Source organism: Carassius auratus, chromosome 8 (assembly GCF_003368295.1).
Source record: "Carassius auratus strain Wakin chromosome 8, ASM336829v1, whole genome shotgun sequence".
Lineage (NCBI taxonomy): Eukaryota > Metazoa > Chordata > Actinopteri > Cypriniformes > Cyprinidae > Carassius > Carassius auratus.
Window position 1 is genome coordinate 19,849,566 of NC_039250.1, and position 14,528 is coordinate 19,864,093.

General features: G+C 34.7%; 1 protein-coding gene across 1 annotated transcript; it reads right to left on the bottom strand.

Annotated features, from left to right (window-relative positions):
* Positions 1-313: 313 nt before the first annotated feature.
* Positions 314-13,412, bottom strand: slc13a3 (solute carrier family 13 member 3). The gene is made up of 13 exons (XM_026270106.1): positions 13,107-13,412; positions 11,969-12,234; positions 11,397-11,560; positions 10,957-11,020; positions 10,528-10,707; positions 7,556-7,681; positions 7,214-7,306; positions 7,018-7,122; positions 4,864-4,961; positions 2,134-2,246; positions 1,834-1,995; positions 1,066-1,203; positions 314-973 (listed from the first exon to the last, which is right to left on the bottom strand). Exons 1-13 carry the CDS (start codon positions 13,212-13,214, stop codon positions 797-799), a joined length of 1,794 nt encoding a protein of 597 aa, XP_026125891.1. The 5' UTR covers positions 13,215-13,412; the 3' UTR covers positions 314-796.
* Between the last annotated feature and the right edge of the window lie 1,116 nt (positions 13,413-14,528).

The following is a 14,528-nucleotide window of genomic DNA, read 5'->3' on the forward strand; positions in this document are numbered from 1 at the left end:
ACTTACACAACACCACATGACATGGCAGAAAAAGGCAAAACTGCACTTTTCTTGAACCTTAAAAGGAAGATATACAAAAACATTTGTTTAAAAGGGAAGTCTGTAAATGCTGTGCATGCTGGTTTGAAGTGGTTTTAAAACGTGTAATGTTTTGGTCTTCTGTGCACTTATGCTACCATTTCCCATAATCCCACATGATATATTTTTGTTCTATACCTCCAGTGGTAATATTTTTTTTATTATATATGGATTTTTTTCATATGGATTTAAGTGTCACTTGGTCCATTTAGAGGCTTGCCAATAACTTCACATAATTTTGATGGATCATTGCTTTAATTGGGACATATGAATATCACAATATCACAACAACAGAAAATAGAAATGTTACATAATTAATAATTACGGCATAAATACAACAAATTTACAACATCAATACAAATTAAAATTAAAACAAATTTCCAATCTAAAAAAATTCAGAGGATACATTATTGAAATTTGCATAAATGATTTTAACTTCTTGAATTTATCTTGCTTCCTACCAGTTTAAATCTACATATATCTATATAAACATTACATGTTTTTAAACATTCTTAAATTTCCAGCCCAAAATTGGTGAAGTGGCATCAATGCACAAGAGGGCAGTGCTAAGCAAGAAGTGAGGTCATGATTGTGTTGATCCATCCACACCGGGAATCCCTCAGTTTAGCAATTTTTCCATTTCTTTTTAGTCTTATATCTACAGTATATACAGAATCTGGCCTGACTGTGCGTCTGTATTGGTCTCTGTAGTTGTTCTCTAACCTGTCATATTCATAGTTGCCATAGCATGTGTAGCCACAGTGGCCAAGGAAGCATTTAAAGGTCTCGCCCAATCAGGGTATATGTGCAGATTGAACATATGAAGACCCCAGGTGTTCATGGCCAGAGACACACAAAGAATTCCCAGGATGTTCATCACAAATCCTGTTTTAACCTGTGAACATCACACACACACACCATCTTTTTCGTCAACTGAAAACAACATGTGTGTGCTCTGATGTAATGTGTTTGTAGTTGTTTTCTCACCATATCTTTGACCATCAGGTGTCCGGAGGCAAAGGCGATTGAGTTGGGAGGTGTGGACACAGGAAGCATGAAAGCGTAAGAGCAACCAGTTGTTGCTGGGATCATGAAGTACAAAGGGTTGACGTTCACACGGATGGCCTAAAAATAAAGTATTTGGTGGATATAATGTCACAATGTAATGCTACATATGATTGTTTTTATTTTATAAACTATGCAAACATAAAATCATATACAGTATGCTTGATATTGGGACATTTAAGTCACACTTGTATGAATTTAATAACATTAGATAAAACATCAAATTAGGAGCCATCTTTAAATAAATGGTATTGGAAGCTTTAAAAGCAATTTTTGCCATGAAGCAATTTTTTTATTTATTTTAACTCGCCTGATGTTCATTTCTTAGTAAGATTAATAAAAATAAACATTCTAAATATAAAATTCTAAAATAAAAAAGTCTTTAAAATAAATGTCACCTCATTTGATGGTATGGTGTGTTATTTAGTAAGGATGCATTGATTCATTGATTAAAAGTGACAGTACAAGGGTGTTTATTAAAATTCGATATATCAAAACATCACAGGAAAAATGAAATTTTGAAATATACAAGACTAGAAAGCACTTATTTCAAATTGTAATAATATTTTAATATTTACAACTAGCAATATTAATGTTCACTGTATCATCTAAATTCTATAGGTAGAACATATACACATACTGCACACACACACACACACACATTTTTTTATGCAGTACATTTGTCCATACCAGTTCAGCAATGACAGGGAGGAAGATAATGATGGTGGCTGTGTTACTGGCAAATTCAGTGAAGCAGGCGATGAAGGCTGTGATGAGGATGACTGCCACAGCTGGAGGAACCTGGGCTAGAGGCTGCAGGTGATTTCCTATCCATACTGCTAACCCTGACTCCTATTGGCAAAAAATCATAGGTCATAGGGTTTACAAATCCTTTTAGGTATTAATTACATTGTATTAATTTTCAGCCGTTTAATGGCATGTTCCAGCTTGTATTTCAGTCCAAAAAGTGAAAAGCAGATACTGAGGTACCTCACAGCCTTTGGCCATCGCAAATCCACCACCCAGTAGCAAAATAATATTCCATGGCACGCACTCTTGAGCTTTTCTCCATGACAACAGGGGCACATACGGTGTATTTGTGGCTTGAGAGATAATGATACAAATTTAAATTAATTATGACCTCAAGCTGACTGACCATCTCAAGTGCAAATCATATGTGAAATAAATATTTAATAGTACTGTAGGACATAAACAGATATTCAGTTTGAAGGGGTCAAGGATTTTTTATTAAAAGATGCATGTTGATAGACCATTAACCTGAATGATCCTGTATAAATACAAAAATACATAAAACATTCATAAACTACATATAAAACTATACAAAGTTGAAGGCAGGTCCAATCTACAGCTCACTCATCATTCATGTTCCTGCACAGGAAAAACTGTGCATTTTACATCAGAATTTGATTGCATCTTTTGAACTGCACAAGGAAAGAAAATTGATTTGGAATTGGTAGAGAACAAATACATCTGAAAGGAGATGAAATGTAGATTTGTACTTCATTTGCTACTAAAAATGCTAAATATGGACTCCAGAATGTCTGATGCTGCCACTTTTCACAGCCTTTCTCTATAAAATACCACCATGATAAACAGAAGGATTTATATTTTACAAGTACAAATTAGAAAGCACATTTAGGCGTTAACACACACAAAATACTATTTTCACAACATTCATTTTTTACATGTGGCCTAGAATTAATAACTTGAACACTGAAAAACAAAATGGGTTTTATCAAATCAATATTACCTTCATTATTATTACTATGATGAATCAACCTCTAAAGTTCAGCACAAAAATCTATATCTACCAAATATAAATGTACTGAGCCAAAAACACAATGCTACAAATCACTGTACCAAGTCACTTTTCTGATGCCAAATGAACACAAAGCCACATAGGAAACATCTCAGCAAAGCTGGTGACAATAATAGTGTTACATGTTTTTTCTGATGCTCAACTGGTCTAAACTATGCCATGAAGAACCTTTTCCACTATAAATTACCTTTAGTAAAAAGTAACTGTTCTATAGAGGTGTAAGTTTCTTCATGGAACTTTAGTTGCAAATAAAGTACCATTATTAAGAGTGTATTATTAGCACTATTTTACAGAACTTCGAACAAGTCAGATAGAAACTGTACAGCACCATTAACACAAGTGACTAAATATTTTTAATCAGAGAGACTTATTAGAAATTAGCAAACAGATTTTCCAAATATAGACAAAATGTACACAGTGTAAAAGAAACAATAATCTCGTTAGATATTTTCATAATCTCTCTGCACACAGTTCTCTGCTGGATCTTTCTTAGACACACTAATCTGAATCATTAACATTCCTCGTCTTATTCAACATGAACAACACTCGCATATACTCTAGAAACCTCTTTGACTGCTGGAATGAACTGCGCTACTGGAAAGTTACTGTGGTAACAGAGACAACATTTGTCCTGCCAAAAAAAAAAAAAAAAAACATTCAGTGTCCAGTTTACCAAATTTAAGCCTAACATAAGCCTATTATTATGTCTTAGGGCCCTGATTTATTGTATAAAATTATTAATATTGATTGTAGGGCTGGGTGATAGGAAAAAAAAAAATCCAAATTATGAACTGAATTGATTTTTTCCCCTTACTTAAAATCAGTATTGAGATGACAAAGAAAATGTTCAAAACTAATTTAAACTTTATTCTGTTTAGATTTTCCCCTCTGGGATTTGATCTGGATTTCCCACTTGGGGTTAAAGGGATAGTTCACCCAAAAATGAAAGTTCTGTCATCATTTACTCACCCTCATGTCGTTCCAAACCTGTATGAGTTGCATTCTTATGTTGAATATAAAAGAAGATATTTGGAAGATTGCTGGTAATTAAACAGTTGGTGGTTGCCACTGACTTCCACAGTAGGAATAAAAAAATACTATGAAAGTCAATGGCAACCACCATTTGTTTGATTACCAGCAATCTTCAAAATATCTTCTATGTTCAACATAAGAATGCAACTCATACAGGTTTGGAACGACATGAGGGTGAGTAAATGATGACAGAATTTTCATTTTTGAGTGAACTATCCCTTTAAAGTACAATCAGAAACAGATGGTAGGCCCTGCCATTGTAAACAGTTAAAAAAAATGTAACATAACATAACATAAAATGTAACATAACATTCTTATCATACCAGATACAGCTTGTAAATGTTTGTAAGACTGTCAGTGGTCTTCACTGTTTTTTTTTAATGGGAGCTGCACTGATAGGGCAAAGTCAGAGAGCCACTTTTATCCCAAAGTATCAAGTTACATAAATAGCATGTCTTTTTATCAATCTGTCATCCCTGATATGCAATGCAATGCAATACAAAAGGGGCTAACAGTCTTTATCATTTGTTAAGACTAAAACTGGCAACTCCGCAGTGAGTCAGTGTCATGGATGTAAGACAGAGCAAGTGTAAATGTATTTTCTAGTCTGTTTTCATCTTTTAATGCCACTATGTTAAGTTTATATATATATATTTTTTTTTTTTGCCGGTGTGATTGTGTTGCTGTGGTCTTGTTCATTTCGTATGGCGCAACCATAGACTGTATAAAAGCATGGACATAGTGTCTGTGACGTCACCCATAGGTTTCCGAAGATTTAAAATGCATAATTCCATAGCTCTCAGCTGCTGTAATACCACAAACAGAAAATCAATAAACCATCCACTGACCTCTTGAATCGAACCACCAGCGGAGAGATGGACGCTCAGATGGAAAGAAAAAGAGGATGGAGATGATGATAACTCCGGTTACTGCGTCAGAAACGTAGCTGGAAGGAGATAAACACAGAAACATGTGAAGCGCTGCTAATGTTTCCTTCAGTGTTGCTTTTTCAAGCTCCAATTAGCAGCATTCGGGGGAAAGTGAAGTTATTCAGTGCAGCCTTCAGATGGTGGATAGAAAAGGTTTCCTGCTGTTTTAAATTGTTGATCTGAGAATTCATTACAGTACAAGACCACTGATGCTATTAGGATGAATTGGATACTTAATCTATGAACCACAGCTTTTTATTGGCTGCCACCAAATAGGCATACTTTCTTGCTACTAGTATATAGTAGGCAAAGAAACGGTATACTATGTCCAAATTCACAGTGTTCATAAGACATACCCTGATCTGCTACTTTCTTTGAGATTCTGAGGTGTGATTTTAATAGACTCTTTACTATCCCATGAGAGAGGACTTGTGAAAAGAACTTTTTTTTTTTTTTTAACAGCTTCAGTGTTATGGACACAGCCATGGTTGAACTGTGGGCAGATGGTTGTTTTTTGGTTATCAGATGCTTTTAATGAATTTACAGTTCAAATAATTGTCACTTAATTTGTGAACTGTTTGATTGTTTAATTAAGTGAAGTCACCAAATTTCCAAAATTGTTGATTGAGAACTCCTGTCTGAGTCTTCCATTGGTAGGACAATCTAAATATGTTAGGGGCCAAAGAATGAGCGGAAACTAGCGGTCTAAAAGAAAGATGAATCTGTGAAACGTTTTTGGAAAGAGCAATCAAACAAAATGTTTACTGAAAATTACTGATGGACAAACAAAATGGGAATGATCACCAAACTTTCACTGTCAACTGTAAAAAAGAAAGTCTTCCTTTTACAAATGTATCATCAACAAATGTCTTATAGCTGTAAGCTGTAAGTAGCTTTAAGTACTTTTTTTTTTTACATTTTTAAGCACTTTAAAATAAAAAAACTCACTAACTTTGCAATTAAATAATATACCACTCCAAATAAGATATGTTGTGTGAATGAAAATGTCTAAACAATTGTGCAGACAAGGTATTAATGCAAGCAGCAATCCAGATTTCTCACCTCAGCACATTAATATGAACCATTGAATCAGTGTAAATGCCATAACCCTGCTGAGTGCTAACCTATTCATCATCTCATGTGCAGAAACAACGTGCTTTCAAACATAGGCCACTCATCTACAGGTGTTGCATCTACCAAATGCACACATTATTCTGTTATTAAGTTGTGGGTTTATCTTGGTATCTTGGGTGACTTGAGGTGAACTGAAATCCTGCAGATAGAGAAAGGTCAGCTCTGTGGAGGGAGCAGATCAACTAGTCCATATTTTGAACCTTTCTGTCTAACTGCATTAGTGTGATGGACCACAAAAAAAAAAAAAAAACAAAGGAGAGGAGAGGAAGAAATCTTTGTTTCTAGATGCAATTATTTACAGTTCATATGGACAGACTTAGTTTCTTCCCTCTGATTGGAAACTTTTTTAACAAACATAAGTGTGTTTTATAAAAAAAAATATTTAATTAGTTTTTAGTTTTAATGATTGCCATTAATATAAACACTATTTATATTAAATGTAAGTATTTAAAGTAACTCCTAATTGCATAAATTTTCATTGTTAAGAATAGATTAAATCCTGATGGCACGGGTTTGTTGTAGCACATATGAAATGTATGAATTTGACCTTTACATAAAGGCATAAAAATTGTGCCATTGTGTTGGAATGAATTGTATTAGATATAATATTATGACCAACAACACTCAAACTTTGTCTTCATAGTTGTGACAAAGCAAGTTATACTAGTTATTAGTTAGGTGAATAATGTTAAAAGAATGTTTTATGAAGTTTGTTTTCAGTCCCTCATGAATTTTACATGTACTTTTTAGATGTACTTTACTTCGCATCTTTAAATGTCAACCTAAACATAGCCTATGAATCAACACCATATAAACAGCTATTCTAAAAACCTAAAGATAGGACTTCAACAAAATGCTCAAGCAGATTATAAAAGTTTTATTATTTCATTCATCTTGCATGAATCTTCATGTGAAAATGTGTCACTTGAAATACCTTACCCTTTGGTGAAGAAAACAGACCATCCAGTTACAAACTTTGGATCTCGTGTAAACAGAAGTATAGCAAAAAGAATGAAGAAGAAAGTGATAGATCCTTCTGCAAATCTAGGAGCAAAGAAGATATTTTAACTCAATTAATGTCGGGAATAGAGGGAAGCAGAAAGTGTATATGATATGTTGAAATACTGTGACTTACTTTATTGGGCCAAGTTTCTTGTAGTCTTCATCAATAACAGCCTTTGCTTTTGCTTCTGCAGCCGCCCGCTTATCATGTTTGTTAATACAAAGCCTGCGTAAAACAGTTACACATTTGTGACATGTAATAGAGTACAGGGGTTTTCAAGCTGGGGTCTAAGAAAAAGATTGTAAAAACTGTGCAAAAATGTAAATAAATTAATACATTTATTCAAATGAATAAAAATTATGAAATAGCAAAAAAGTAGAAAAAAATTGTTTTGGGTATATGGGATAGAAAATATGGAAACCCCTTATATAGCACACTTCATTTTCTGCATATGCATTGAGTCCCCATATTTACCGTGTATTAAGTCCACCATAGAGGAAAGCAATCCAGATCCAGCCCAAAATGAGGAAAAGAAGCATCAGTGGGAAGGCAAAGACAAACCATGAGCCGAAGTTTATGAGGTCACATTCAGGGAAGTAGCTACAGACAAAAAAATGCAAGACATTTAAATTAGTTATCGCTGTTTTGGCATCGCCAACAAAAACTTAAAATCACAAGTATTTAAGAAACATGCATTTATTTGTTATTCTAAGCGAAGTTGTGATAATAAGCGAATCAAAATTATACATATATGCATTGTGTGTGTGTGTGTGTGTGTGTATAACTTTGCTTCGCTTATCACAACAAAAGATAAGGCTGTCATGAAAACATTAGAGTTTTAATTAGATATTTATAGTCATTTCCTCCTCAGAAATTGATGACTACTAATTGAGTGTCAAGTGTTTTGTATCTATTAAGTGCTGCCTTGATCTATCTTTTTTTACAGAAATAGATTTATTATTATTAAAATTTTGAATTAAATTACCCTTTTAATTCACTCTAATATATTTTTAATTTAAAGGGCAAGGTAGAATTAAAAAACTTTACTGGTGATCAGCTGTAATGCATATTTTGTTTAACTTCAGCTTTGCTTTTGCCTCTCCTTTTTTGTCTAGTCATTATGAGACAAAATGTTTAAAGCTGATTAAACATCAGTGATGAATTATGGTAAATGATTGGAGCCTGTATCTGAATGAGTTACTGAAGCAAATGTTTTCCAAACTGATGGTGGAAACTCATTCAGATTACATTCACAAAGCTTAATTTAATTGCATCTGAAGTATGCAAGAAAAGAAAACAAATGTACAGTAGCCTGCATGAATATCACAGTGAGTAAGTTTCCATTTGAGATGTGCAGCTCACCTTCTGGCTTTTTCACAGAGAATCAACCTCTAAAATGTTAAAGGCTGAACCGCAACACTGCATTGTTTTGATTTTAACAAAACATTACATACCTTTGATCATTCACTTTATGATATTTCTGAATTATATGTGTTAACTGAACTTAAGGACAGCCAGTTCAGTCTGAGGTCTTCAGGAGGGTTTATGTTTAACCCCACCACTAAACATAATGGGTTCACACAGGGGCACAAGCAGATCGTATAACAATGAATGAATGGGATGAACAAATTCATTCAATTTAGCCACCAATTCACCAAAACTTAAAATAGCTACAAATCGCCATAAGGTTGGCTTATTCAGCCAATGTGTTAAAGCAAGATAAATATATATAATAAAATGTGGTTCTGTGTTTATCTCTCTCGATTTGTATAATTTGATTCAAGACTACATCATTTACTTGCAAGTCATGAACAAACTATTTCAATAGCTGCAATAAACTACATCCACTAAATGTGCTCTTCAGTCTTTTCACACAGCAGATGCTATTCAGACCCATATGTGCTCAATCTTTTACCCGATGCCAGCACAGCTAGACACCCAGCTACATTTTATGCAGATACAGGTGGCCCAAAATCTGGATTTTATTCCTTCAAACCCATTTGAATAAATATAATTGTTATGGCATGATGAGGAAGAACAAGAAGATGCTGTTATATTTCTTAAGTTACTAATCAAATAAGTAAACCTGTTACCCTGATCATGTGAACTCCTTTGTACAAAAGGTCAGACTAATGCACACAAGATGTTCTTTGGACCATTCTAAAATCATAATATTTAACATGGGTCATGGATGCATTACGGCTTTACGACATGAAAGTGTGGACTTTGAGGACAGGGCCTACAGATTCTTCCTTGATCATGATAGATTTTATCTTTTAAATGATATTTCATTATTAATTTAATGTAGTTTAATGGTTAGAATTCTATTAAAAGACCATAAACGGTGTACATCAAAATTCTCAATTTGTTCTACAAAGCTGATAATGTCAAATCTCATGCAATGTCTTTGCTTCGTGTTTATAAATTAGTAAAAGTTGATTATTTTCCACATTTAAAACATTTGCGGCATCTCAAACTCTGTGGCACTCAAACTAGGAAATCAAACTAGGTTCTATTTTGGCTTGTTGGTAGTGTCCTAATTACGAAACAGCTTTTTCAAAAGCCTGTGCCATCCAAAATTCTTGTTAGCATTCATTAGGTAAAACAGGTCAGTTTATGTCACAAGCACAATCAGTTCAACTGCCAGATTGCTCATCACTGTTTTCACCTCATCATCAAGAGCAGGACTGTTTGCGAAATAGTAAAGCTCATATATAAAGTCAGAATACAACAATACATACAATATAATATAGTGAGCAATTAATAGGCTTTTGTACTGCACCTTTCAGTAGCACAAAGACAAATTAAGTCCATTCAGTGGTTATGAAAAGTGAAATGTTATGCATTTTAATTAAAGCTAATGCACTCGTTAGGACTGCATTAGCTTTAATGTGTTAACTGAAGCCTGATCTGAATGAAAACTCTTATCTTGACTGCAGATGACAGCAACACTGATTTTGACATGATATAAAGCTAATGCTGCCTGTACAGTACTGCACTCTCTTTTAAAAGACATGAATTTCCATTCATTTCTATGTATGTTTTATTACTGAATGAGGATTTTGTTAAATAATATAATAAGCATTGCACGGTCAGTCTTGCCAATTCAATATTTTAGAGCTAAGCATAAATGGAGAACGGTATATTTATCGTAGATAACATCAATGACTGTTTTTCTGTCTTCACAAAACATCCACATCTCTTCTGTAATCCACTGTGCTTTAGTTAAATCTCTAGCCTGTACTCTTCAGAGCAATTTGGAACTTTGTATTGCAGCACTTTTCATGTTATTGTCTCCTTAAGATAAGTCACTTACATGGTATTTCTCAGAAGGAAGTGACTTTAGATAAAAGCATCTTGTAAATGAATGTAGTTGAATAAAAGAATGACTGCAAAAGAATCACTGGTATGGTGATTTAAAATGACAACCATGAAAAACGGTATACCTCTTGAGCTGACCCACCAGGATCAGATTAGGGGCAGTGCCAGTGAGGGTCGCAGTTCCTCCGATGCTTGCGGCATAAGGTATAGAAATCAGAAAACCTTTCCACACCTTCATCTGGTATTCAGCCTCTCTTCTGACCTCTGTCAGATTCTTTTGCTCTGATCTGTCTGTCCAATCCGGTCTGTGAGGTTACAGAGAGGGATAGAATCTCTTAATAATTCAGACTTTATTGTTTAGGAGTATGAAAAGATGATATTTTCATGAGAACATTTATAAGGTTGCCCACATGGCCACATTTGTTGCTGCGATAACTGCAAGTTCTAGAGATGATGTTTGACTTTTAATGGTAAATTTTTATCAAATCTTCAAGCTCATTGTGCTTGATCTTTGTTTGTTCAAAGAAAGTCACAGATGAATTATTCTCACTCACGTGTTCTCGGTGTTCAGCACCTGTTTTTCACACGGAAGCACATGCATATTCACCTGAGAATCACCTGCAATGGAATATTTTCTTTTGTGATAACAAATACCTCTCTAATATGAAGCGAATTTCAGAATAAAAACAAGCTACTGGCTGAATTTTTTGAAAAGAAAAAGAAGCATTCTCACTCTCTTTGTACATTTAAGATTTCTTGATTTTCAAAGGCGCTCTTTTTTTTTTTAAATCCAGCTCAAAGTTCTCCATTTAGGTTGTATATTATATTTTCATGTGTGCAGGTTGATTTCACACACAAACAAATCCTCCAACCGAATGAATCATTGACAGTATGCTGATGTCATGGTTGCATTCAATAAAAACTTTAAAAATAAGGACTTTCATTTCCTAATTAGCTTGAAAAACACACACAATATGAATTTCTCCCCACCCACCTTCTGGATCACTCTTGTCCTTGCAGTTCTCTTTTAGAGTCTCCAGATTCCCAAAAAGACTTTCCAGTATGGCATTAGCAATGGGCAGCATCATGGCTGTTGTGGCTGTATTACTCAACCACATTGACAGGAAAGAGGAAGTGATCATCATGCCTAAAATCAGCCTGGAGAGGAAAGAAAGGCAAGAAGAGCCAAACATAATAAACTATTATGCAACATTCCTGTACAACTAGTACAATAAAATGTGACCATATACATGTAGTACACACTGTATTGTGCATCGTAAAGCAGAGAACAATGAAATCGGTGCTGAATCTGAGTCAGATGGTTCAGTATTCCTATTTAAAAACACATTCATTAAAAAAAATTAATAAAATTAATATTGATAAAAATAGAATTGTTATTGGAGTAAATGACCATAAATGTTGCACCAGCGCATACCTTCAGATATGTAATGTTTATAATAGGTCAGGTGTGAACATCTCAACTAAAATTGTCTATGTGTTTACCTTCTAAAATTGTTCAAACTTAAGAATGGAGATCTCCTCATTTCAGCGCGGATTCTTTCTTACCAGGCAGGTTTCACTCCGACGATCTTCAAAACCCTTAGGGCTATTCGGCGATGGAGACCCCACTCCTCTATAGCAGATGCCATCACTAAACCACTCAGGAACAGGAAGTTAGTTTCAAGGAAGTACTGCGGACAGACCTTCTTAGAAGGCAGGATTCCCATGGTGGGGAAGAGGCACACAGGAAGCATGGCAGTCACCGCCAGCGGGAGCGCTTCGGTACACCAGTACACCGCCATTAGCAGCACCACATACAAACATTTGCCCTCCTGAAAAAGAGACAGGTGGATGTGTAGATGCAGGGAAGAATATTAAATATGATAAATCAAGTATAATCATTTAATTTTACAAGTATTCCATTGTTTTACTGACATGTCAATGTCATATACATTTTCTGAAATCTATGGAAGGCACTATAAAATATTGCATTTGTAAATAAATTAAGCTGCCTTTTTTCACAAATAATTTCACTTCTTTGAGAATTTTCCAGTTACTTTTACTAATCATTCTTACTTCACTATTAACCAGATCGTCCTTAATGGATGTATGAGAGTGCAGTATTTATAATCACATTAACTATGAACATTTTTTTTTTCATAAAGTGTTTTTTGTTTTTCATGTTAGACAATATCTTATTATTATTCAAAACCTCACAAGCAAATGTTCTGCTTCAAAGGTACCTCTATGTCACATTTTGCCAAAAACAAAGCCATTTAAGCATGTGAACATGTATGCGTGTGTTTGAAATGGTTTTGGGGGCCTCTGGATTTTGAGTAATCTAAATATTTTTTCTTTTGCAATGTAAGTAAATGGGCACCAAAATATTTGGTTACCAATAATCTTTAGAATGTCGTATAATTTGTTCCTAAGGAAGTAATACAGGTTTGGGACGACATAAAAAAAAGATAAGTAAATGACGACATAATTTAGTTTTTGGGTGAACTGTCCCTTTAAGAAACACGTGCTAATGTTCTTATTACTGAAAAACAATTGTATTCTGGAATACGTCAATATCTGCATACATTTACAGTATTGTGATCAACTGGATGGCACAATTAGGCTACTTTAACGCACATTTAATCATCCACTGAGTTCAAAAGGCCAAAGCGGCAGGTGGCTAATTTTAACAACAACGGTTTACCTTTGGTGGCACAACGAAGAGCAGCGGGAGCAGCAGTAACGGGGCGAGCACCAGGATGAGCTGTTTGCGCGCGCTCAAGAGCTTCCTGGAAAACTTTGCAGCGTCCATAGTGGCATAAAACCTCTTTACTTCCCTTTGTCTTTGCACTGGGACAGGCTGCGACTCTGGCGCTTGGTCTCCAACTTTATTACTTTTGCTTTATTTATTTTTTAGCACAGCGGGAGAAGATTAACTATTGGCTCACTCGTTAACTCCCTTAAAGACCCCTCGACTTTAGCCTTCAACGTGAGTCGGTCTACAGCGCCAGCAAAGAAGAAGAGCAAAGTGTTCTGCTTCACACAGAAAGAGTAAGCGTTAACAAGTATACTCTGTTAATTAATTAAAGAAGTGTTAGCAAAGCGATAATAATATGTGCCAAAAACATAAGGTAAAATATTGCCAGCTGTGGTTGCCATGAATTTTAAATAAATGCTGACAGCTATTTAAAAAGTTTGAGATGGCACTGGCAGTTTAGTGAATGTATTTCGTTCAACATTATACTTGGCTATAAAATATGAGTGCATACTAACCCACTTAATATGTTTTGGACCTTAAAATAAACCGATAATAACTCTCATAACAGCGCAGGTGCCTTAAGACTGCCACGTGATGAATCAAAGTTCATCACAAGTGACCTAAACTGAATTACTTTTTTGGCCTAGATTGTATAAGCAGTGTAAAAAAATAAATAAATAAATAAAATAAATAAAAACCCCAAAGCTACTGTAAATGAATGCAGTAAAGGTTGAATGCAACTGAAAAACATTCAATCCTATATACAAAGGAACCTCTGGGAACTATTTGTCTATTTTGTTTTCTAGTTTTGGAGCACATTAAGTGCAGCTTTAATTGAATAATTTATTGTTCTTCTTGCTAGCAAAAACATATTTGATTGCTTAAGGCTTTAATTTTTGTGGTGCTGCCTAGAGAGGACGAAGTTTAGACAAATATCACCATACCGCATTCATTTTATCAGTGAATGAGACATGTACAAATCTTAATTTAATACTCGTTCCCTGAAAACATGCCGACCCAAACCTCTGCTACCAGGGCTCTCACGTCATCCTGATAATGGGTACCAGAATGCACACATTTTTTTATTTAGTTCAATTATAGTCTGTGCATGGTCAAATGGCTGTAGCTATGCAACCAGTGCATCCTGCCACCAGCAGAACAAGAACAAATAAACTGTCTGACCCGGTAATTTATCAAAATGCTTATTTCGGCTGACACAGTTCCTGTTTGCAGCAGTTTTGCATAAAGAAGATTCTGACTTTTAATGTCATATCTACTAGTGTACAGCTCAGCTATTCTCTGTTTAATGCTGTTTAAAGCATCGTAGCAGGTGTTTTAAACTCAAATGGTTTACAATTAACTAAATCA